The 23,535-nt window shown below is 41.2% G+C and overlaps 2 protein-coding genes and 1 pseudogene across 3 annotated transcripts; 2 read left to right on the forward strand and 1 right to left on the reverse strand.

The window, feature by feature from the left end:
• Nucleotides 1–1,531: 1,531 nt before the first annotated feature.
• On the forward strand, nucleotides 1,532–3,265 carry LOC106047432 (olfactory receptor 6B1-like). Its single transcript, XM_013198896.3, has one exon. It carries the CDS (start codon nucleotides 1,532–1,534, stop codon nucleotides 2,504–2,506), a length of 975 nt encoding a protein of 324 aa, XP_013054350.1. The 3' UTR covers nucleotides 2,507–3,265.
• Nucleotides 3,266–6,432: 3,167 nt separating this feature from the next.
• LOC106047431 (olfactory receptor 12D3-like) lies at nucleotides 6,433–10,398 on the reverse strand. Of its 2 annotated transcripts, XR_010834278.1 has the most exons (3): nucleotides 9,388–10,398; nucleotides 7,764–7,823; nucleotides 7,017–7,146 (listed from the first exon to the last, which is right to left on the reverse strand). XR_010834278.1 is itself a non-coding variant. In XM_048081558.2 (2 exons), exon 2 carries the CDS (start codon nucleotides 7,819–7,821, stop codon nucleotides 6,790–6,792), a length of 1,032 nt encoding a protein of 343 aa, XP_047937515.2. In that variant the 5' UTR covers nucleotides 7,822–7,823; nucleotides 9,388–10,398; the 3' UTR covers nucleotides 6,433–6,789. The 2 variants fall into 2 exon arrangements, 1 of the variants encoding a protein (XP_047937515.2); XM_048081558.2 differs by having other exon boundaries at nucleotides 6,433–7,823.
• A 4,715-nt stretch (nucleotides 10,399–15,113) lies between these two features.
• LOC106047430 (olfactory receptor 10A7-like) lies at nucleotides 15,114–16,133 on the forward strand (annotated as a pseudogene).
• The last annotated feature ends 7,402 nt before the right edge of the window (nucleotides 16,134–23,535 follow it).

Consider the following 23,535-nt stretch of genomic DNA (forward strand, 5'->3'; position numbering starts at 1 on the left):
TACAGAAAAATGCTAAATCCTGTTTTGTGATTTTTATACATGCAATTTATGTTTTGATATATATTTATACTGTATTTATATTCAAGCAAAACTGTGAACTGAAAAGAGCAATAATATCAATGTTTTAATGTTAATAATAATGAGGTAGTGCTTTGAAACAATTATAAGTCATTTTTATAAATTGATTACTTATATAAGTCATTAATTTAAAAGTCAATAGCAATTATTTCAATTCAGGTTTCAGTGCCAAATACATTCTTCCAGCAGTTTTGGACTTAACAGGGTCCTGGTGATGCTCTGAACTTTCTGTGTATAAATTGATGACAATAAAATGACTACAGCTGCTAATAAGATTACTGTTCTTGAGTCCTTTTTAAAGGCAATTGGCTTGATCTGAAAAGTGTAACTACCTAAATTTTAGCTGATCATTGAGGAATCATACAGTTCAGTTAATGGGGAGAAAAAACAACTTTTAAAATGAATTAAATGGATCCAAAATTAGACATAAAAGATGCATCTGTCACAACATAAAGTGTTACACGTTCTGTGGGTGTATATAGATTGCAACAGTGGGTTTGCAGGATTAAGTCTGATAGGGTTTTGTGATTCAGACCTGTAAACTAGCAAGAGATTTTAACTCAAATTATTTCAGCCTTTTTTTTTCTTTTTAATTAGCAAAACATGTCCTTCATCAAAATTATTTTTCCCCAAGGATCTCACAGACTCATAAAAGTTATCATGAAAAAAATAAAAATAAAAATTAAGAAAATTAAAAAAAAAAAGCGGTCACTATCCACAAACTAAAATTTCTGTATCTTTTTTTTTTTTTTCTTCTAGAGATGAAATAAACTCTTTTGAATTTCTTACTTTCCCAGGAAATGTTCCATAAATGTATTTTCAACATTATCTTATAACAATGTGCCAATTCTTCTGTTTTCATATTTTAAAAAAATAAGCATTCTACATGCAAACTGTTTTAACAAGAAAAAATAATGATATGGGATGACCAGCTCTTTTGTTCCAATAACTTCAGGATCACAATTCTGAGATGCCTGAATCCAATAGACAAGATGATTAATTTATCTATCTCTCATTAATGCTTTTGAAAATTTGACGAAAGTTTTAGTAAACTAGAATTAAAATGAATTCAGGAATTAGGGGCAAGATTCATCAGAATGTACTTTAAATGGTTTCTACAGGGATGCTTACAGTTGGACTAGTCATCTACATTTTCCTTGTTATTACCGAACCTGCACTTTTGATGAGGTTTATCTTATCCTAAGGTCAGATAAACTGCCTGTTTCTTTTCATTGACTGAAAGAGAAACCTCCATGGTAGTCATCTAAAGCTTAATCACACAAATCTTGTCTAGGGATAAGAAAATTTGTTTAATTTTTGCAGAAATAAGCATTTAATTTTCAAGCCTCTTTCCCATATTCTGCTCTCTTTTTCCTTTTTCCTTTTTCTTTTTTTTTTTTTTTTTTTCCTGTTCTGTATTTGATCTCCAAGACTCAGCTCTGCACTTCTCTTTATGGAAGAGAATTCTACCCAGATCAACATGTTCCTCTTGCTAGGATTCCCAGGCCTAATGGACTTGAAGGTATTGTTCTTCATAGTACTACTACTGACATACATTTTAACTGTTATGGAGAATGTGGTCATCATTTCCCTAATCAAAACAAACCATGAGCTCTACAAACCCATGTATTTTTTTCTTGGTCATCTCTCCTTCATCGAGGTCTGGTACATCTCAGTTACTATCCCCAAACTCTTGGCAAATTTCATTGCTGAAGACAGAAGTATTTCCTTTGTGGGATGCATGACCCAAATATTTTTCTTCAGCTCCTTCATGTGCACTGAATGTGTCCTTCTCTCTGCCATGGCATATGATCGTTATGTGGCTATCTGTCAACCATTGCGCTATCTGGTCATCATGACATACCAAATGTGTATATACCTGATAGCTCTCTCCTGGTTCAGTGGGTTCACTGTATCTTTGATCAAGATCTCCTTCATCTCTCAGTTGGAGTTTTGTGGTCCCCAGGTAATTAACCATTTTTTCTGTGATATCAGCCCCGTGCTAAACCTCGCCTGTACTGATATGTCAGTGGCAGAGATGGTAGACTTTGTGTTGGCCTTATTCATCCTGCTTGTTCCTCTCTCCATCACTATTGTCTCCTACCTATTAATTATCACGACAATCCTGCATATCCCCACCACCCAAAGTAAGAAGAAAGCTTTCTCCACGTGTGCTTCCCACCTAACTGTGGTCACCATTTTCTTCTCAGCTGCCCTCTTTATGTATGCTCGGCCCAAGAAGATCGATCCTTATGACTTGAATAAGCTTGTGTCAGCTGTGTATACTATTGTCACTCCCATCTTAAACCCCTTCATTTACTGTCTGAGGAATCAGGAACTGAAGAGAGCATTAAAAAAAGTTCTTTCTGAAAAAATCAGTATCTATAAAGTCTCCAGATCCATCACTTCTCTCCAAATGCAAGGATAAGCTATGCATAAACTGGAGCTGATAAGCACACTATAAGGATATCTGGCTAATGTCTGTTCAAAACAGACAGACTGTGATCAGAGGAACAATGACAGGGTGGAGAATGCTGACAACCTGATCCTTCTGAATCAGTCATCCCTAATACCATCAAAGGTGAATGAGCCATAGTCCCAGGAACTTCCCCAAGTGCTATGCAAAATAAAGGGGACTATTGCATAAGGGAGTATAGAATGTGGAAAGCCTGGGGATGGATGGAAAGTCTGGAATGAAATAAAAGAATTGGGGATATTACAGGATTTATTACAGTTTGTTTAGGGAAATGGCCAAAGGAAGATAAAGGGAGATAAACACAGGAAAATGAGCAAATAAAAGATCACGTGCACTGGTCTGGTCAACCACTGTACCCGGTTACCACAATCTGTCCTGCCTTTTTATTAAACTGCTTTCCTTTCACAGAATTACAGAATTGTCAAGTTTAGAAGGGATCTCTGAAGGTCACCTGGTCCAACCTCCCTACTCAAGAAGGACCAACTAGAGCCAGTTGCCCAGGACCATAGGCAGATGGCTTTTGAATGTCTCCAAGGAGGGAGACTCCACAACCTCTCTGGGCAACCTGTTCCATTGCTCAGTCACCCACACAGTAAAGAAGATTTCCTTAATGTTCAGACAGAGCCTCCTGTGTTTCAGTTTATGCCAATTGCCTATTGTCCTGTCACTGGGCATCACTAGAAAGAGCCTGGCTCCAACCTCTTTGCACGATGTCCTGCCTTGAGACAGATTGCCTATGTCCTGCCTCAAGTTTTCCCTTTTTATGTGTGCGTATGCATACGTGTGAGTGATTTGGTAGTAAACATAAAGACATTGATCAGGACAAGAGGCCTGAAAAACAGATTCTGGAGTGACAGAAGATTACGGGTCTAAAACTAGAGGGACCAAGGTCAGAAAGCAAGACATGGAGAGCCCATTAGTCCAAAATCCAGCTGCCAAAGGGACCGTGGCTCTGGATGCCAGACATTGAAAATATCAAGGGCCTGAGAGACCAAAACTGGAGAGACCAAAGGTCTAGTAGACAGATAAACTCATGAAGGGGATATTCTGCTATAAGACATCCACATTCATGCTGTCTGTGTTATGTGGAGACTTGTAAAATATAGTGTCCTACCCATATTGATCCATTTGTGGCTCTGCGTGTGTGTTTACATGCACCTATTGGGAACTTGTGCTCAGGCTCACTACTAGCAGGGCATGGAAACAGGGATATGTATTGGGTTTATATGGCAAGGGCTTAGTAACAGGGGGGCTGGAGGGGTGGCTAGTGGCCTTTGTGAGAAGAATACAGAAGCTGCCCCGTGTTAGATAGACACCAGTTCCAGGCAGCTCAAAAAGAGATCTGTTGCTGGACAGAGTCGAGCCAATAAGCAATGTTGGTTACGCCTCTGTGAGAGCAGATTTAAGAAAGGGAAAAAGAAAACTGCTGTGCAACAGCAGCTGGGAGAGAGGAGTGAGAAACAGCACTACATACACCAAGGTTAGTGCAGAAGGAGGGCAGGAGGTGCTCCAGGCACAGAGCAGAAGTTCCACTGTGGCTTGTGGAGGACCCCATGGTGGAGCAGGTGGATGTGGCCTGAATTAGGCTGCAGCCCATGGAGAGCCCCCGCAGGAGCAGGCTCCAGGCCAGAGTTGCAGGCTGTGGAGAGGAGCTGCCACCCATGGGAGACCCATGTTGGAGCAGTTTGCTCCTGATGGATGGACCCTGTGGTACAGACCCATACTGGAGCATTTCTTGAAGAGATGCAGTCTGTGGGGAGCCCACACAGGATCAATTTTTGAAGGATGGCATCCTGCGGGAAGGACCCTGCATTGGAGCAGAGGAAGAGAGCAACAATGGAGCGGCAGAGATGAAGTGTTACAGGCTGACTGCAGCCCCCATTCTTCTGCACCACTCGGGGGGAGGACATAGGAGACGGTGGATGGGGGGAAAGTTTTTTAGTTTGCTTTGATTTATTCACTGTTCTAGTCTGCTAGTTATAGGCAATAAATTATATTAATATCCCTATGCTGAGTCTGTTTTGTCTGTGATGGTAATTGCTGGGTGGTCTCCCAATTATCTCAACCCTTGAGCTCTTTTCATTGTATTTTCTCCCCTTTTTTCCTTCGAGGAGGAGGAGTGAGAGAGTGGTTGTGGTGGAGTTTAGCTGCCCAGCAGGGTAAAAACACCACAGGATAAAGAGCAATCATTCCACTCACCTGCCCAGGACTGCAGGAATACGCTGGATGCAGCTACTCTTAATACATACTTGAGAACAGCTCTAAGAATCTCTTTAAATTCATCAAATTTGAAGTTGGCTATATGAGATACAGCAGATAAATCAATATCCATCGATTATAATGCAACAGTGTTCTCAATTGTTCTTGTCTTTGACCAATGTTTGGGTACCATTCTATGATTATACAATTCTAAGTAAGTCCATGGATGTTCAGTGTGGACTTTTGTAGAGGTTTGGATAGTCTCCTAGTCTCAACACAATAGCAATAATCACAGGCTCAGTTTGGTGATGAAGATTCATATAGTTCGTTCGTAACATGCAGTTGAAATTCAGTTTTCCAAATGCTTTAGCATGAGTATATACTCATGACATACCATCAGCAAAAACAAAATAGAAAGTTCCAGTAGGTAGAAACTAGTCCATGAAAAAAATACATGGTTCCAAACTTCCCTTTTGTTCCTCTACCCTTTTGCAAAAAGAATAGACTACCTTACACTGTATCACTCTTTAATTCCATTCCTATCACAGGGCACTGAGTTCTTACATAACCAGTAAGAATTTCCCACATTTCTTTTCTACGGCATTCTCAAACACCCTATCCCTTTCTTCATGTTACCTCCAGGGACACAGGGCAGAGATAGTGGCCAAAACAAAAAAACAAACAAACAAACAAACAAACAAACAAACTCCCTTTTTTGAACTGAGAATTATAAATAAGAACATCAACATTTTTGGGTTGTGCTAGATGGCTGCTTACAAGATGTGACCCAAAAGAGATCTAACCATATGCCATGTGATTACAGGTAGCTTATTCCATGAGGTGCAAACTATCATTTTTGGGGCAAATGCCAGTTTGCATACCAAGTTGGTAGCTGAGATCTCCCTCTGGTTTGTTCTCAAAGACAGCACACATATAGCCTTTGCAAGCTTGGTGTAGAGTTACAGTTTCTTTCTGCACCAGTGCAGAACTGAACACCAGACAGGTCTTGCAAGGAGGGAAACAGTTCCTTCACAACTTTCCAGCTAAAAAAAAATAAAAATAAAAAAAATTTCACGGACTCATGGACTGTATGTCCGAGTGCTGATGTTAGCTATATACTTGATTCCTGCTCATTCCTATTCACCCTGCATTGCAGTAAAGCTGGTGTTGAAATTTCTCTTGTATCTTCCTACAAGCATTGTCACAAAACATTACGCCACAACATACCGTTTCTTCTGAGTGTATATAAAAAAGCTTGTCAAGTCTTCTGTCTGCCTCAGGTGCAGTTGTTCTTAAAGTCCAAGAGTGCTGGAAGGAGCATCTGAGTTCTCAGAGTGGGTGCGGAATTCCTAGCTGACTGTTCAGTGTGATGGGTTTGGTGTGATGACAGCAAGAATGTCTGCCTTGTTCATGATGCCTTTTTTAGAAGTTGGGGGTCAGCATTTTTTGAAATCTTGAGGAAAGTATTTAGCACAGTCAGGAGTAAGTAAGATGGGCAGAAGAGTAGAAGATAGGCAGGAGAGTGGAATTCAGGTGAAAGGTCTCGATGTAGTTGTCTAAAAATGTACACTTCATGCTCATCTCCATTTTTAAGCATACATTTAAATACACGTTCATTAGTAAGGCTCCCCTTATACTTCATGAAAAGATGTGGATCCCCCAAAAAGAGATGACTCGAGTCAAATGTTGGCAAAATTCTCAGTCTATGCAACACTCAAAATGTAACACATAGTAGCTCTCTTGGGATATACAGATTTTCTGGATGTGAGGAGAGTCATTCAGCTTCCTAAACATAGCCATCAAGTAATAATGTAATACTTTGTATTATCCAGGACTACTGAATGGGACTGTCAGCTTTGGCTCATATCCTGCAAGAGACAAACATGCTTCTGTATCGGATGCTGGAGACTAGATGGGCTACAATAAGACATCTACACTGACAGAATAAAGATCAAGGCCTTAAATATCTCCCCTGATTTACATCTAAGCAATTAAATTGTAATGTGCTGAACTACATGAGATAATGAGTGATTTTTTTAGTCTCTTGTAATACAGCATCCTTTTGATCTCTTCTCTTGTAAATATGAATGGTGGAGTAACCACATTCTGAATCTTGTTCCTGTTTTGGTCACTTTCCACCAGGAGAGTTTTCTCCCTAATATTTTATTCAGGGCAGATCTCACCTCCTGGTTCCTAAGAGTGTAGATCAAGGGGTTCAGAGCTGGGGTGATGGCACTGTACATGACAGACACCTGCATGTCCATTATAGAGGAGCTGCCTGAGGATGGAGGTGTATAATTGAAGAACAGTGGTATGTACATTAGTGCCACAACCGTAAGGTGAGAGGCACAGGTGGAGAAGGGCTTCCATCTTCCTTCCTGAGACTGGACTTTCTGGAAGAGGAAGGAGATGATGTATAGATAGGAAAGGACTATGAGAATGAATGGGCCTAGAGCAATAGATGTGGTGACAACATTAAGGAGGATCATGTTGAGGCTGGTACTACTACAAGCCAAATTCAACAGTGGCTTGATATCACAGAAAAAGTGATGAATTTGGTTATGCCCACAGAAACTCAGTTGAGAGGTCATAATTGAATGCATCATGGCATGTACAAAACCAATGGACCAGCTGGCCACAGCCAGCAGCAGACAAGTCCTTGGGCTCATGACAAGGGTGTAGCACAGCGGGTTGCAAATGGCCACATAGCGGTCATAAGCCATGGTGGCCAGGAGCACAGCCTCAGTACTGCCCAGAAAGTGGAAGAAGTAGAGCTGGGCCAAGCACCCAGCAAGAGAAATAGGCTGATGCCCAAAGAGAAAACCAGTCAGCATCTTGGGAACAGTAACTGTAGAGTAAAAAATGTCCAGGCAGGAAAGGTTCCCCAGGAAGAAGTACATCGGTGTGTGGAGCTGCGGCTCAGATATCACCATGGTCACAATGACACCATTTCCCAGAAGACTAGTTAGGTAGAGCAACAGGAAGGAGATGAAGAAAAAGTATTGTAGACCTTGGATATCGGTGAGGCCCAAAAGGATGAACTCACTGACCTCTGAGTGGTTCAGCATTGCTAGAAAAATAGGAAGCAAAGGCAAAATGTCAAGGTTTCACAGTGTGAGAAATGCTGTATTACAATACTTATTCTTTTCTGTGCTATTTTAATACAAGCAAATGAAGGAAAGAGCAAAACATTATATATGCAACCAAACATAAAAGCTGAATACAAACACAAGAATTTAACACAAACAAAAGTAAGTGTAGTACAGTCTTCTAATTTGTCTAGAACAAAAACAAAGAAAAAAGTGAAAAAATTACAGAGATTAAATATTAAAATAAAAACTTCCATCTGTGTATAATATAGAAGAATATGTAAGGACAATATGTAAGATATGAAACATTGCTGCTTCTTCACCTTCAGCCACATTCATATTTCAGTTCTGCCCATCTGTAACTCCCTGCTATAACCTTTAATCTCACCAATAAAACTTCATAATTCATAAAGATTCACAATGTGAATCACTCTTGATGTTTTCTTTTTACTATTGTGCCTACATTTCTTTAAGCCAATTTCAACTTTCCCATTTCTAATGGTTACTATTTCTTCCAGATAGTTCTTTGATCTTTAAAAATGTGCAATTTCCATTTTTTTAAATCAAAAACAGACACCAGAAGGTGCTCCAAGGTTCCATACAATAAGCAACATTTCTTTTGTACATTGCTGTCAATAAAAGAAGATGATGCCTTAGCATGTGATCACATGCTGTTTCTGTTATTGAACTATATATTTTGCCTAAACAACATCTTTTCGTTGAGTAGCAGCACATGAATGGAACAAAAGCCAGCATCTGATCTCCTACAATACTGTGATGGAGCAACAGTGAGTTTGTAGGAGCCAAATTAGCTAGCGCAAGTTCTTAGCCAAATTTGCTCATCACACTGAAAGCTGATCATACTGTCCCCACTGTGACATTAATGATCAGTACTGTCAGTATCTCTAGTCTTTTAAAATGCAAGTGAGCAAGCACATGCTCTCACTTTTTTTGTTTCAAATAAGTTTTCTTAGCACTATGTATAATTTCTGAACATATAGAATAAAAAGCAAAGTCCCGAAATTATTTTGCTAGGGCAGATAGGCACAGGTATTTCTAGCTTAAAGTACAGACTGCAAATTCTGCAAACTGAGAATTTTTCTTTGTGTATTGAACATAGCAATGATTAATACTGACGAATATAAACAATGGAAAAAATATTACTTTCAAGATATTTCTTGTAAAGGTTAAAACACATATAGATACATTTCATAGCCTTTCTTCGTCATTCCACTACATACTTTTACTGAAAATAAGTAGTTGCTAGAAGTCATTATGATATATCTCCAACCCAGTCACTCTCTTTCTCATGCTACTTTAGCTTACCCTTTTAGCATGAAAACAATAAACTAACAAAACACTTTTAAAATGTTTTCATAATAAAAGAATGCGAGCATGTAGCCTAAGGTAATTTCTGCATATATGCATCCACTCTAAAAAACTGATCATATTTGGCTAAAAATACTTTTAGCATTATCTTTTGAATAATATATATTTGAAACATTAGATTTAATATTGTTCTAGATTTGTCAAAATGTTAGTCACCTGCATTTGAAGAGTTAGAGATGTTATTCTCTATGAAATACAAACACTTCAGTTTCTTACATGTTATTTGCCACCTTTAAGCATAGAAGTGTTTCTCACTGAAATCCATCTGGGGAAAAACATCACTCCATTAAGGTGTGTCCCACAATGCCCTCTGATTCTGCCTGTTATTCTCAGTTAACTACAGGTGATCTAATCACTTTCTTCTACTCCTTTAACGATATTTTTTTCTTCTATGTCTAACATTTCCCTTCTATTTCACAGATGCTGACTAATCTTTTCTCCAGTGAATGGAGAAACACATCCAGTCAAAGGAAAACAGATGTCCCAAAGTTTTTTGTTTGTTTGTTTGTTTGTTTTTCCAGGGGTGGAGGAAGTCCCAAAGTTTTTTGTTTGGTTGGTTGGTTTTTATTTTTGTTTTTCAGGCATGTGGGGAAGACACTTGCTCAAATATAAATGCAAATAAAAGTCTTTGCATGCTGAAGGTTGCCCATTTTTCCAACTGTATAAATTATTTTTTTTTCTGCACAAGCCTCACATCACCACCAATCAGTATTTTTCTGATTGTAGTAGAGCTCTCTGACCATGAGGGAATGGGAAAGCCAGAAAACAAAGCTGAGGACAAAACAACCTATTCTGAATTTCTGAATTCAAAGATTAAGAATTTCTGTCTTGCTATTTTCTTTCATACCTTATTTTTTTAGATGAGAGATTAATACTGTGGCCATGATGAAAAAGACTTCCATGTATATTCAGGTAAGACACAAGGAGGAAGCTTTGCAAACTCTACTAGAAATTTCTGATGGGGGAAAAAAAATGTTTTTTTTTTTTTGTTTTTTTTTTGTTTTTATCATGTTCAGAATGTACAAAATATCCATCATGGGGGAAATAACTTTCCTACTGCTTTCATCGGTCTCTTGAGATTAGCTTTGTGACTCAGCGCAGAGTTGCAAAACAAAGAACCAAGCACTCCCTGAACATAATGCATGTATGAGTCACCTGCAAAACTAAAGAAAAAAAAGTGGAAGCAGATGACAACCTCAGCTGAACAGGAGCAGTGTTTTGGCCACTGCATTTCCTAAATCTCCTTCAAATATTCAAATTTGTGAAACCAAGTATGTGTTCCATTTTTGTTATGATCTGTTAGGATTTTTGATGTTTTATTTTTATTGTTATTTTACAGATAAGAAGGAATTTCTAGCCACGTAGTCAAAAAAAAAAATAATCACATCTTAAGCTTAATTTTCAATCTTATGGAAAAGTTGCAGCTGCTTACATAAATAATGTGTTCAATTTTAGTTCAAGAAGTTCAAATGTGCGGGTGTAAATCCTACAGAAACTTTTAAATCACAAAGATGCATCTTTCTAGGAATTTGGCTTTTACTTTTCCTCTATAAAGCTCCTGGCAGCTCAGCTCCAGATTGGTTTTGGGTTTTAAAACCCAGTATGTTCAAAGTAGTTTTGTAGACACGTAGAACCTCGGCAGGCTTACTCTCCTTCCCCTGATCAAAACAAGCCAAATGCACTGTGTCTTGTCCAGTAAAGTTTTCAACAATTTCAAGGACATTTAAGCAAACTCTCCAGGCAACTAGTTCAGTTGTCCAAATACCCTAAGGGTGAAGAAGTATTCCCTAGTACCCAATTCAAATTTCCCATGTTTCAACTTGCACAGATCACCTCTCATCTTATCACTGTGCTCCTCTGAGAAGTATTTGCCTCCATTTTCTCTACACCTATGCCATACCATGTAGTAGTAGACAGCAACAAGATCTGTGAGACTTCCCTTCCTAAGGATGAAAAAAACAGTCTCCCAGCCTCTCCTTGTCCTCCAGGTGTGTCAGACCACTAATCACCCTGGTGTTCTTGTGTTCTTCCACTGCACTCACTCCACTAGGCCATGTCTTTCCAGTACTGGGCAGTCCAAAAACTGGACACACTGTTCCAAGTGTGATCTCAGAAGGGGAATGATCCCCACCCTTTATCTGTCTGTTGTCCATGCTTGTGCCGGTGTAGCCCAAGATGCACTTGGCCTTCCTTGCAGCAAGGGTACACTGCTGACACACATCTAATTTTTTGTCCACCTAGCCCCTGATAGGAGCAGTTACGGATGTAACCTGACCATCATGAGAAAACAGACATAAAACGACTGCTAAAAACTGTCAGGTGAAAATGCCCTTCAGCCTGGGAAATTAGTCTGGGAACTAGGCCTGGAAATTTGGCCTTTGCTGCCTGGGAACTTGGCTTGGGAACCAGAGGCCTCTTTGAAGGGTGCAGGTGGTGCCTTTGAAGTGCAGCTGGACACCTCAAACAGGGAGGAGCCAGCAGCACATGCGCACTGGTGTGTAGCTGGTGTGTCAGGGCCTGGGACCTCTGCACCAACTATTGTCAGTTTGCAAGATCACGCACTTACCATGGTGTCCACTAGGCAGAGAGCTCACTCCAAAAAGATTGTGGCGACCCAGACAGAGGCCTGCCCAGAGACATGGCTGTTCAGGCCTCTGGCTGTAGGGAGTGCCCAAGCCTGCCACTGCCAAGGGAGGGCAGTGGGGAGACCGCCTGTTCTCAGGGGGAAGGTCTGCTCACCGGTGGTGGCTGAGCTCAAGGGGGAGGTGGAAAGACTAAGGAGCATCAGGGTGTGTAAGCAGGAGATTGATTGGTGGAGTAACTCCCTGGCGAGCCAGAGAGAAGAGCACTGGTGGGATGCCCCCTAGAGGGTGATGGAGCCCTTGCCCTGGCACTGTTGGGCAGATGGAAGAGACCAAAAAGACGAGGCGGGTTGGAAGTGAGCCCCAGTTCAGCGTCGCAGGCAACCCCCCTCCCTACCTACCCTGCTTCCCCAGGTGCCCCTCTGTAATAGGTTTGAGGTCCTGGATGTTGAAGGAGAGATAGGCAAGGATTGTGGTCAAAGGCCAACCTATGAGGTCTCATCAGAAGAAGCAGTCAACACCATGCCTCAAGACTGCCTCCGGAAGGAAGGAAGGAAGGAAGGAAGGAAGGAAGGAAGGAAGGAAGGAAGGAAGGAAGGAAGGAAGGAAGGAAGGAAGGAAGGAAGGAAGGAAGGAAGGAAGGAAGGAAGGAAGGAAGGAAGGAAGGAAGGAAGGAAGGAAGGAAGGAAGGAAGGAAGGAAGGAAGGTAATTGTAGTAGGAGATTCCCTTCTGAGAGGAACAAAGGGCCAGATGTGCAAAGTTGACCCTCATCATAGGGAAGTCTGCAGTCTACCTGGAGCCCAGATTAGGGATATCACCAGGACACTCCCCAGCCTGGTGTGCTCAACAGGCTACTAACCACTACTGATCTTCTGGGCAGGTGGGGAGGAAGCTGCATTCCATAGTCTGAGGGGAATAAAGAAAGCCTTCAAGGCCTTGGGACGGTTGGTGAAAGAGTCTGGGACACAAGTTATTTTCTCTTCCCTTCTTCCATTCTGGGATGATGACAAGGAATGGAAGAGAAGGATTCGGTCTAAATGCTTGGCTATGTGATTGGTGCTACAGGCAAGGCTTTGGGTTCTTTGATAATGGCTGGTTTTATAAGACTCCAAGCCTGACAGTAATATGCAGGAAAGGTTTATCTCACAGGGGCAAAAGGGTTCTGAGAAATCAATTAGCAGGATTCATTTGGAAAGCTTTAAACTAGATTCAAAGGGGGATGGGGTTGTAGCTGGGCTTGCACCAGTGGGGCAGTGCTCTAGCAGTGATGAAGACTGGGAGACCTCCCACCCCCCTAGGGTGAAATCGGCATGCTCAGCTTGCTCTCTGAAGTGCCTGTACACCAATGCACGGGGAACAAGCAGGAGAAGTTAGAAATCCATGTTTGGTCTGGAGATTATGATCTGGTGGCAATTACAGAGACATGGTGGGACGGCTCACATGACTGGAATGTGGTCATGGATGGGTATGCCCTGCTCAGGAAAGACAGGCCAGCAAGGTGAGGTGGTGGAGTTGCTCTTTACATGAGAGAACAACTACATTGTATCGAGCACTGTCCAGGGGTGGATGAGGAGTGAGTTGAGAGTCTGTGGGTGACAATTAAGTGACAGTCTGGCATGGGGAATTCTGTTGTGGGTGTCTGTTACCAGCCACCAGATCAGGATGAGGAAGTTGACGAGGCCTTCTACAGGCAGCTGATAGCAGCCTCGCAATCACAAGCCTTGATTATTGTGGGGGATTTCAACTACCCTGACATTTGCTGGAAGGCCTACTCAGCCAGCCATCCGCAGTCCAGGAGGTTCCTCCAGTGTACTGATGATCACTTCCTGGTGCAAATGGTGGATGTGCCAACTAGGAGAGGAGCGCTGCTGGATCTTGTCCTCACTAACAAGGAGGAGCTGGTTTAAGTGATGAAAGTTGAGGGCAGCCTTGCTTGCAGTGTCCATGAGATGGAGGAGTACAGGATCTCATGTGGCAGGAACAGAATACTGAGCAGAATCGCAACCCTGGACTTCAGTATGGAGGACTTTGGCCTTTTCAAGCAATCGCTAGGGGAAATCCCATGGGACAAGGTAATTGAAGGAAAAGGTTTAGCAGTGTGGCCAGCAGGTCTAAGGAGGTGATTGTCCCCCTGTACTCGGCTCTGGTGAGGCCGCACCTCGAGTACTGTGTTCAGTTTTGGGCCCCTCGCTACAAGAAGGACATGGAGGTGCTCGAGAGAGTCCAGAGAAGGGCAACGAAGCTGGTGAGGGGTCTGGAGAACAAGTCTTACGAGGAGCCGCTGAGGGAGCTGGGGTTGTTCAGCCTGGAGAAGAGGAGGCTCAGGGGAGACCTCATCGCTCTCTATAGGTACCTTAAAGGAGGCTGTAGAGAGGTGGGGGTTGGTCTATTCTCCCACGTGCCTGGTGACAGGACGAGGGGGAATGGGCTAAAGTTGCGCCAGGGGAGGTTTAGGTTGGATGTTAGGAAGAACTTCTTTACTGAAAGGGTTGTTAGGCATTGGAATGGGCTGCCCAGGGAAGTGGTTGAGTCGCCATCCCTGGAGGTCTTTAAAAGACGTTTAGATGTAGCCCTTAGTGAAGTGGTTTAGTGGAGGACTTGTTAGTGTTAGGGCAGAGGTTGGACTAGATGATCTTGGAGGTCTCTTCCAACCTAGATGATTCTGTGATTCTGTGAACATTTTTATAAATTTAAACTTGACTTGATCTATTCTGTATTCATCTTACAAATAAATTGTGTTTCTGTATTATGCTATATTTCTCTTCATTAAATATAAATTGTTTTTAAGTTGACTGATTCACATTTAGGTGACTCTAGACATTTAGACACTGAAGTTAACGGAGAGACATCCAGCCCATCCAAAGGTGAAATTCTGGCTCGTCATAGATGTCACCCATATGATAAGATGACCTGCACTTTGGAGGTATCTACTCCTTTCTATATAAAGTAAGTTCCAAATGGTTATTAGAAATGTGTATGTCTCTTTTCTCTTCACCTAATTTAGAGATGATTCTCAGCCTGTGACTGTTGAAGATGTGCTTGTACAGGTTCCCCAACCGAGCTCTTTTACTCCGGGGTCACTGTCATATCCAATTTTAAGCCTCATCTCATGTTTTAAGCCTCATCTTACTTGCAGCTGTAGCTATTTCCAAGACCATAAGTCTGTTCTAAGCTACTAATCTTTTAGTAGTGTGTGTGTGTGGGGGGGGGGGGTTTGTTGTTTTTTTTTTGTTTGGTAGGTTGGTTGGTTTTGGTTTTTTTGTTGTTGTTTTTGTTTGGTTGGTTGGTTGTTGGTTTTTTTTGTTTGTTTGTTTGTTTGTTTTTGCTGTTTTCTTTTAGGATGGGTCTTGTTGAGGAAACGAAGCCAGGAAACCAAACCATTGTCACTCATTTCTTGCTTCTGGGGTTTACCCTACATGGCAAGATGCAGCTCCTATTTTTCATAATGATTTCCATCACGTTCCTGTGCATCTTTATAGGTAACTCTTAATTGCAGAGATCACAACCATTGACTCTGTCCTACACAATTCCATGTACTACTTCCCAATGAATCTTGCCTTGACAGAAATCTACTACAGCTTAAGCACTGTGCCCAAGATGCTCTTGATTCTGCTGATGGAGAGAAAAATTACTTGCTTCACAGCCTGTGCCCTGCAACTCGGTTGTGCTATTCTTTTTGTCACTTGTGTTTCCTCTCAGGTGCAATGGCTTATGATCGGCAAGTGTCAATATGCCACCCTCTGCATTAGTTCACCATGATGAACAGGGATCTCTGCTTCAGGATGGCTGTTGGGTCTTGGCTTACTGGTGTACCTGTTGCTCTGGTCTTCACCATATGGTTGTTTACCTTACCCTTCTATGGGACAAACAACATTGATCATTTTTTTTGCGATGTTTCTCCTATGTTGAAGCTGGTGTGAGCAGATACAGCCTTGTTTAAACTACTGATTTTTATTGATACTGTCATGGTAGCGATGGTTCCCTTTTCACTGATAGTTATTTCTTACCTTCACATTATCCATGCTGTTCTACAGATAACCTCAGCTCTGGGCCAGAGGCGGGCCTTTTCCACCCGTGCAGCTCACCCATTGGTAGTAACTCTTTTCTACAGCACAGCTGGCATCATTCACCTGCGACCTAAGTCCAGCCTCTCACCCAATATGAAGAAAATGGTTGCCCTCTCTTACACAGTTGTCACGCCCATGCTTAACCCCATAATCTACAGCTTGAGGAATCAGAAACTTAAGCAAAGCCTGAGAAGATGCATTGACAAAAGGCTGCTTAGGAAGCAGACAGCCATCTTTTCTCCGTCCAGGTGATGCATTCTTTGTATCTGTGCAGGAAATAAGTGTTTCCCTAGGAAAAATTCTTAAGGAAATTTTTAGTTAAGTGTCTTTCAAAAAGATCTGTGCTATTTTAGCAATACTTTACTGTTAAATCCATTCAATATCAAGCCTTTTTTTACTCAGCATATCAAAATAAATTATCGTGATCGTACCTCTGGTCTTGTAAACAACTAAGTAAACCTGACTAAGAATAGGAATATTCAAAAAGTGGATATCTTCATTATAAAGTTATAATCATCCCCCATCATTATAACTTATGTCCATAAATTTGAAAAGCCACTACCTTAAAAAAAGTTTTCCTCCTCAATCAAAGGAAAAGTGATAGCCCGGAAATTTTTCCCATTAAAAAAATAAAAGAATAAAAGGGGGGGTTGAAATGAGTTGAGAAACAAGTTAGTACCTTATGATTGCAAGACAGAAACTGTCTCCTGGAATTCTCCTTCCCACTGATTGTAGAGACTGGGATCAAGTCTAGACTTGATTTGATTTTCTTTCTCTCAGAACAAAGTTCTCTTTTGCAACTAGCAAGTAACTTGCCCTGTTTAAAACAGAAATGATAAACTGAACCATTGCCAGCTATCTGCAGTAGCTTTGTTTTAATTATTTCCCTTTTCATGTAGGCTGAAAGAAAGTTACTTGAGGGGATTGTTTAACTCATTGAACTTGATACTTTCTGTCTGAATCTTGTTCTGGCTTGCCAGAAGGAGTGTTCATTAAAGTGAAATATGGTTTGTGCTTTTATTTTCTCTCTGCTTATTTCTAAGTTCCACACAAATTCTGGTGTTGCTTATATCTGAGCAGCATAGTCTCCTTCAATTTGTGTGATTAATACCTAATTTACATCTACTTCTCTTTGACCAGAAGTAACATTTTTCCCTAGAGCCATTCAGCTTTTTACATCACAGAATGATCTGTTCATCTAACCATCCAAATTTAGGCTTTCCGCATCTCTCTTCCCACAGAAGTGTCTTACCCTCGGTTTATTTTGTGGCAGAAACCCCATATGTATCTGTCTAGGTACATAGCAATTCAGCTTGAGACACAGTCTAAAAAGCTTGGTTTTCCCATCACTCATAATGAGTTGCTCTTTTTCTTTTCTTTTTTTTAAAGCAGTAAGGCAGGTTGAGGAAGTGTGAACAAAAAGGAATAGTTCATCATCTACTCGAAGCCAAGCCCCAACAGGCAAGGCAGTCCTCCTTCCTTAACTGCAATCACAGAGAACACAGCTGCACAGCACAGTGCCACCCACATAGTCTCTTTTCAGCTCCCCTTCTTTCCACACCATTGAATTATAAGCAAACAGTACTTTATTCATTGATTATATTACAATTTAATGCTTAAAATTTCTACTGTTTGGAAAAAGACAAGGAAGGAAATCAATAATGCATGACAGAATTAATTGTCTTGGGACTGGGGAATGTGTCTGAACTGTTCATTCCTCTTTTCCTATTGCATTTAATTACTTATATGACGACCATGACTAGAAATGTCCTCACCACTGTTCTGGTTTTGTTATGCTCTCATTCACTGGGAATCTTGACTTAGTTCTTGAAGGCCTGCTCTAGTTCTCTACCATCCTGCCCAAGACCGTAGCTGCCTTGATCACTGCAGACATCCCATTGTATTTTCCTCTCAGTTCAGGCAAGGCAAGTCCTTTAAGTCTTATATTCATCCTCAGGTCAGAGAAAGAACATAGGAAGAACAAAATATTTCAACCCTCCTGAAAATACCAGGAAAATCTCTAATTTCAACTACCAGTAATACAAGCTCATGAAAGTTCCCTTGTGTGGGCTACAATTATAGCCATGCTAGAGTAAGCAGCTTGGCAATGACCTTAAGGGGTTATCTAGTCTATTCACCTGCTCATTTTTGTGTTTCCTGACAAGTCAGATCATTCCCCATTTTAATTTGGGCTATGATCACTTGCTGTCACTCATCCTGAAACAAAATCTTATGGCTTGTTCATATCCATTTAATGTTTTAAAATTAACCTTTTATTTAAAATATACATATCAGCCCAAATCTAAAAGAAAAAAAATATGTTTGGAAATTAAAAATATTAAAAAATAATGAACATCAATATCTCTCTTGAACTTTAATCCATTAATTTTGTTGCCCAGAATGATTTTCTAAAACTTACCAGAATCTTACAAATATTCCCTATGCTTGTATAATTATATTTTTCATTTGTTGAAAGAAAAATATCTCTGTGTACATGATACGTTTGTATTCTTAATACTTTATCTGGCTAAATATCAACTGAATTTTCTTCTGCCTTTTTCTCTATTTATAAAAATGTCTATTTGCCTGCCTATCTATTAAACATTTTTTTCCATCATATTGATATTTGTACTACCTAATATTTGTCTGTTTAATTCTTGTGCATGTATCATCACTAATTCCCATCTCTAATCTTCTCTCTGTCATATTAGGGTGTTAATATCTATGTATTGATTCATGTGTCTTCTGTCTAGCAATGCAGACAGGGTTCATTTTGTTCATATATCTTACAATCAATGTTGTAAAATGGTATTCCATTTTGATAATTCTATAGTAATCATGAGTTTTGGTACAGACATGTATTTTTTCATCCCAGCTGAGTGTGCAGGTGATTATACAGAACAGCACTGGAGGGAATTGGAGCTGTTACAGCCTTTGCAATGCAGTGTTGTTTCTGCTATGGAAGGAGATGTCAACAGGGACATCTCTGATAACATCATGTCTTCTGAGAGATACAGCTGAAGGCACACAGTCCACAAGATGCTTGACCATAAATATGTTTAGGTTAATTTTGACAGTGTCAGCCCGTGCTGGAACTGTACATTTATTAAGTTCATTTGGAACCTATTAATTCAATGTCATTAGGCTTAAATATAAAACAAGAAATGCACTGTTGTGTCATGTGCCTATTTAAAACCTCAAGTCTAGAAAAACTTTTCATCAAATATGATTTCTCCTATTAGCTCTCTAATGATGGTACAAAAAATTGAGGGGGGGAGGCGGGGGGGGACACTTATTATTTGCTTGGTTTAATAAGCCATTAGGTAATATTTACAGAGTGTGAAGGGCAAACACAGGAGTAAAGTTTCCTGAAGTTTTAATGGGGCCTTCTGAGGCTGTTAGAGATAGAGCTGTTGCAGGAGATCCAAATGGCCCTCCAGGGAGGAGCTGATTAGAGCAGAAAAACAGAGCATGGTTACAGGTAAAGAAAAGAACGAAAAAATGCTTTCATGAAGCAGCCCCTGTGAGGTGTCCTGTCAAAGAAAGGAGCAAGGATGCTCAACTTTTGCAGCCCCTGCCTGCCTGAGGTTTCTTTCTGATCAGCATGGAGCATGAAAAGGAGATTGCCTCTGCACTCCCAGGATCCTGGAGGGTGCAGAGGCAGCACAGTAAAGGTGTCTGAGCAAAGATCTCTTCCTGCTTGCCCTGCTGCTGCAGGAAAAAAGCAGCCAAGGGTCTGTGAAAGGGACAGACCTCCCTGTCACAGTATGGCCCAATGATGCTCCTCTTCAACTACAATCACTGTTGACTCCTGTCCCATATCTCCTACACCCACACAGCTGGTATCTGTCTGGCCTACACATCACTGCTATCCCAGCTGTGGGACTACCCTCCTCTCCTGTGCTCCCCCGCCTCAAGCACTGCTGCTCAGTCCTAAAACAGAGCCCTCAGACTCAGTTTTCCCGATACACCTCTAGCCTAACCTGCAGGCCCCCAGCAGTCCAGCCTCACAGAGATGGTAGCCAGATTCTCCACATAAAGCTTTGCCTGCCCCAGGCCAATTTCCCACCCCATCAGACCCCATTATTTCAGTGGTGCTTTGTAGACTGCCCCTGCAACCCCTAAACTTCCACTTGCCAAAGACCATTTCCCTAGCTTTCCAGAAATGGATGGCTAGACCACCTTCTCCTAGGTGATGTGGTATCACCCTATAACAACTTTCAGGTCCCAGTTGTCTCATTCCTACCACCCAGCTCCACTCAGCTCCCATTTTGCATCATACCCTCTTCCCCATCCCAAAGCCTTGACCAATTCCCTGAAATACTGCCCACCCAGATCCACCCACCTCAGAGGTGCCCAGCTCACCCAGTGTTCCTCAATGAACTGCCATCACAATTCTACATGGGTCCCCAATGGGATGTTCAATTCACCTCTGGAAATGACTCTTTCAAAGGGCCATTGTAAACATTTTATTTGTCTGAGACCAGGTTATGAGTTCCACTCCACTAGAAAGTGTTGTTTTCAGAGCAAAATGCATACATGTTATGATGTGGGTGCTCAAAAACTGCAGTTCCAGGCCTCTGTCACTGTCTAAAAGTAATGTCTGCCCACAATGTCTTTGGGCCTGGATTCACAAATCTTAGGGATACATGCATCAAATAACAACCTCTGAGACAAGTGAAATCTGATCTATTTCACCACAGAATGACAGGGGAGGTTCAGGTTGGGTATCAGGAAAAGATTCTTCACCAAGAGGGCAGTTGGGCAATGGAACAGGCTCCCCAGGGCAGTGGTCATGGCACAGAGCCTGCCAGAGTTCAATAAGTATTTGGACAATGCTCTCAGACATGTGATCTGATTTTTTTTTTAATGGTCCTTTGGGGACCCAGGTATTGGACTCAATAATTCTTGTGGGTCCCTTCCAACTCTGATATTCTATGATTCTATAAAGGCACAGCTTGCAAATCATAAACAGAAAAGAGGATGGAGTATTTGAAGTTAGGCTGATTTTTATCTCATCTTTTGCAGACAATAAATATGTCTTAGCTGAGAAAGCTCAGAATCTGCAGACAGTTCAGAAAAGACATCTCAGACCAGTATTAAATCTCTGGTGGGAGGTTTAATAGGAAGGAAGGAAGGAAGGAAGGAAGGAAGGAAGGAAGGAAGGAAGGAAGGAAGGAAGGAAGGAAGGAAGGAAGGAAGGAAGGAAGGAAGGAAGGAAGGAAGGAAGGAAGGAAGGAAGGAAGGAAGGAAGGAAGGAAGGAAGGAAGGAAGGAAGGAAGGAAGGAAGGAAGGAAGGAAGGAAGGAAGGAAGGAAAAAAGAGAGAGAAAGAGAAAGAAAGAGAGAGAAAGAGAAAGAAAGAGAGAGAGAGAGAAAGAGAGAGAGAAAGAAAGAAAGGAAGAAAGAAAGGAAGGAAGGAAGAAAGGAAGGAAGGAAGGAAGGAAGGAAGGAAGGAAGGAAGGAAGGAAGGAAGGAAGGAAGGAAGGAAGGAAGGAAGGAAGGAAGGAAGGAAGGAAGGAAGGAAGGAAGGAAGGAAGGAAGGAAGGAAGGAAGGAAGGAAGGAAGGAAGGAAGGAAGGAAGGAAGGAAGGAAGGAAGGAAGGAAGGAAGGAAGGAAGGAAGGAAGAAAAGCAGAGTTGACAAAATACGACCAGTGGTAGTGTTGTAGTCCTGGAATTGTATCCTGGGGACTCATAAAAGACAGCTGTGGTCACCTGCAGGCACATATAAATCCTAAGATCATAAAACAGCCCAGGTTGCAAAGCACCTCAGAAGGTTCATCATCAGGTCTAACCTTTCATGGGAAAAGGGAGCCTAGAAGTGATTATCTAGCACCTTGTCAAATTGCATCTTGAAAATCTCCAGTGACAGGGATTCTACCACCTCCCTGTTGTTGTTCCAGTATTGATTGTTCTCACTGTGAAAAATTTCTTTCATATCAAGACAAAACCTCTCCCAGTGCAGCTCGTGCAGCACTGTTGTTCTCGTCTTCTGTTATGTGGCTTCTTGTGAAAAGAGAGCTTTCATCCACTTTGTAGCCTTCCTTTAAGTACCGGAATACTATGATGAGGTCCTCCCTAAGCCTTCTATTCTCCAGGGTGAAAAGACCTAACTCAGAATCACAGAACTCCTTCAGTCTTTATTTATAGGGCAGGTTTTCCAGCCCTCTGATCATCTTCATGGTCCTCCTTTGGATCTTCTTCAGTCTGTCTGCATCTTTTCTGAACTGTGGGAACCAGAACTAGATGCAGTGCTCCCAGTGCAGCCTGACAATTGCTGAGTGGAATGATCGCATTTCTGTCTCTGCTAGCAATGCCCGTTTGGATGCAGCCCAGGATCTAATTTGCCTTTGCTGCTGGATCAGCACGCTGCTGACTCATACTCAGTTTGCTGTCCATCAGGACCCCCAGGTCCCTTTCAGAAAAGGTGTATGGGGCTCTTTGATCATGTTATCCCAGATGCAGGATCTTACACGTCTTTGTTAAAATTCTTACAATGTTTGGTGTCTGATATCTGAATATCCTCCAGGAACACTTCTCCATCGGCTTCTAGACAGACAGCTTACCCCAAGGACGGTGTTCCTGCTTTGTTAATGAACATGCTAGGCCAAGCAGACAGGACACTGTTTTCTAGAATCATCTAACTCATACTGTTAGCAACTCCCTTGGGACCATCTTCTTCAGGAAACAGGAAAACCTGGTCTCTGACTACTCATCTGATATCTTCATCCTGATTGCAAAGGCTTGGACTGCTCCAAAATCCTCACCAGCCCACCTAAGACATATCATTATGGATATTTTTCTAAAAGTTTTCTGTGACATCAATTATCTTTCTTCATTTCTTCTTTTCTTCTTCTTTTTTTTTTTTTAATTTCCTTATTTAGAAAGTTTCACAATATCCAGATTTCAGCAGGAAACAGCCTTCTCCTCCCCAATAAAAAAGAATTCTTAAGATGTAGATTTCAAATTTCCAACACATACAGTAAAATTACAGCTTTCTATTTCATCAGTTCTATTCATATTTCTTAACTTAAACAGGAGTATCAATTCAGATTGCATGACCATTAAATTCCACAATAAATATTTCAGTTAAACAATTTCTGATTTTGCTGTCTATTTATACCTTGATTAGTACTTTTGTCTCTGTTGTCAGAGGAAAACATTTCAGAAAAGTGAGAAAGAAATATGTCACATTCATAGGATATTAGCTTCTCTCCCATCTAAAATCCAAATTGTATCTTCCCAGGTTAAAGCTTTGTTAGAAAAATAGTACTATTCTGGCATCTATAATTATTCCCAAAACACACATGGTTGAAGGGTGAGATAAGCAGAAGGAATGGGATTCTAAGGCAATGTACAGCATATATTGGATTATATGAAAGAAATTTTAGCAAATGAAATGAGGATGTTATTATTAGAGAAGATTATTTCAGATTTCTATTTAAGGATGGGATGAATCACACCTAAGAAGTGAGAATGTCTTTGTATAAAGGGAGTCTTTGTATTTGCACTTATTTACACTGGAGAACTCCAGGGTTAGTTATGCCCTTCTGCCCAAGCTGTGTTTACCACCATTTGCATAAGGCTGCCTAGTGTAGATGAAAGTGCAGTAGCTCCTATGCCTTCTCCATGAGATTGACTCTGCCCTTTATCTT

Source organism: Anser cygnoides, chromosome 11, assembly GCF_040182565.1.
Source record: "Anser cygnoides isolate HZ-2024a breed goose chromosome 11, Taihu_goose_T2T_genome, whole genome shotgun sequence".
Classification (NCBI taxonomy): domain Eukaryota; kingdom Metazoa; phylum Chordata; class Aves; order Anseriformes; family Anatidae; genus Anser; species Anser cygnoides.

What these genes read in the sequence shown, in the direction of transcription:
- LOC106047432 (XM_013198896.3), top strand. Translation starts at nt 1,532, where the DNA reads ATGGAAGAGAATTCTACCCAGATCAACATGTTCCTCTTGCTAGGATTC.
- LOC106047431 (XM_048081558.2), bottom strand. Translation starts at nt 7,821, where the DNA reads ATGCTGAACCACTCAGAGGTCAGTGAGTTCATCCTTTTGGGCCTCACC.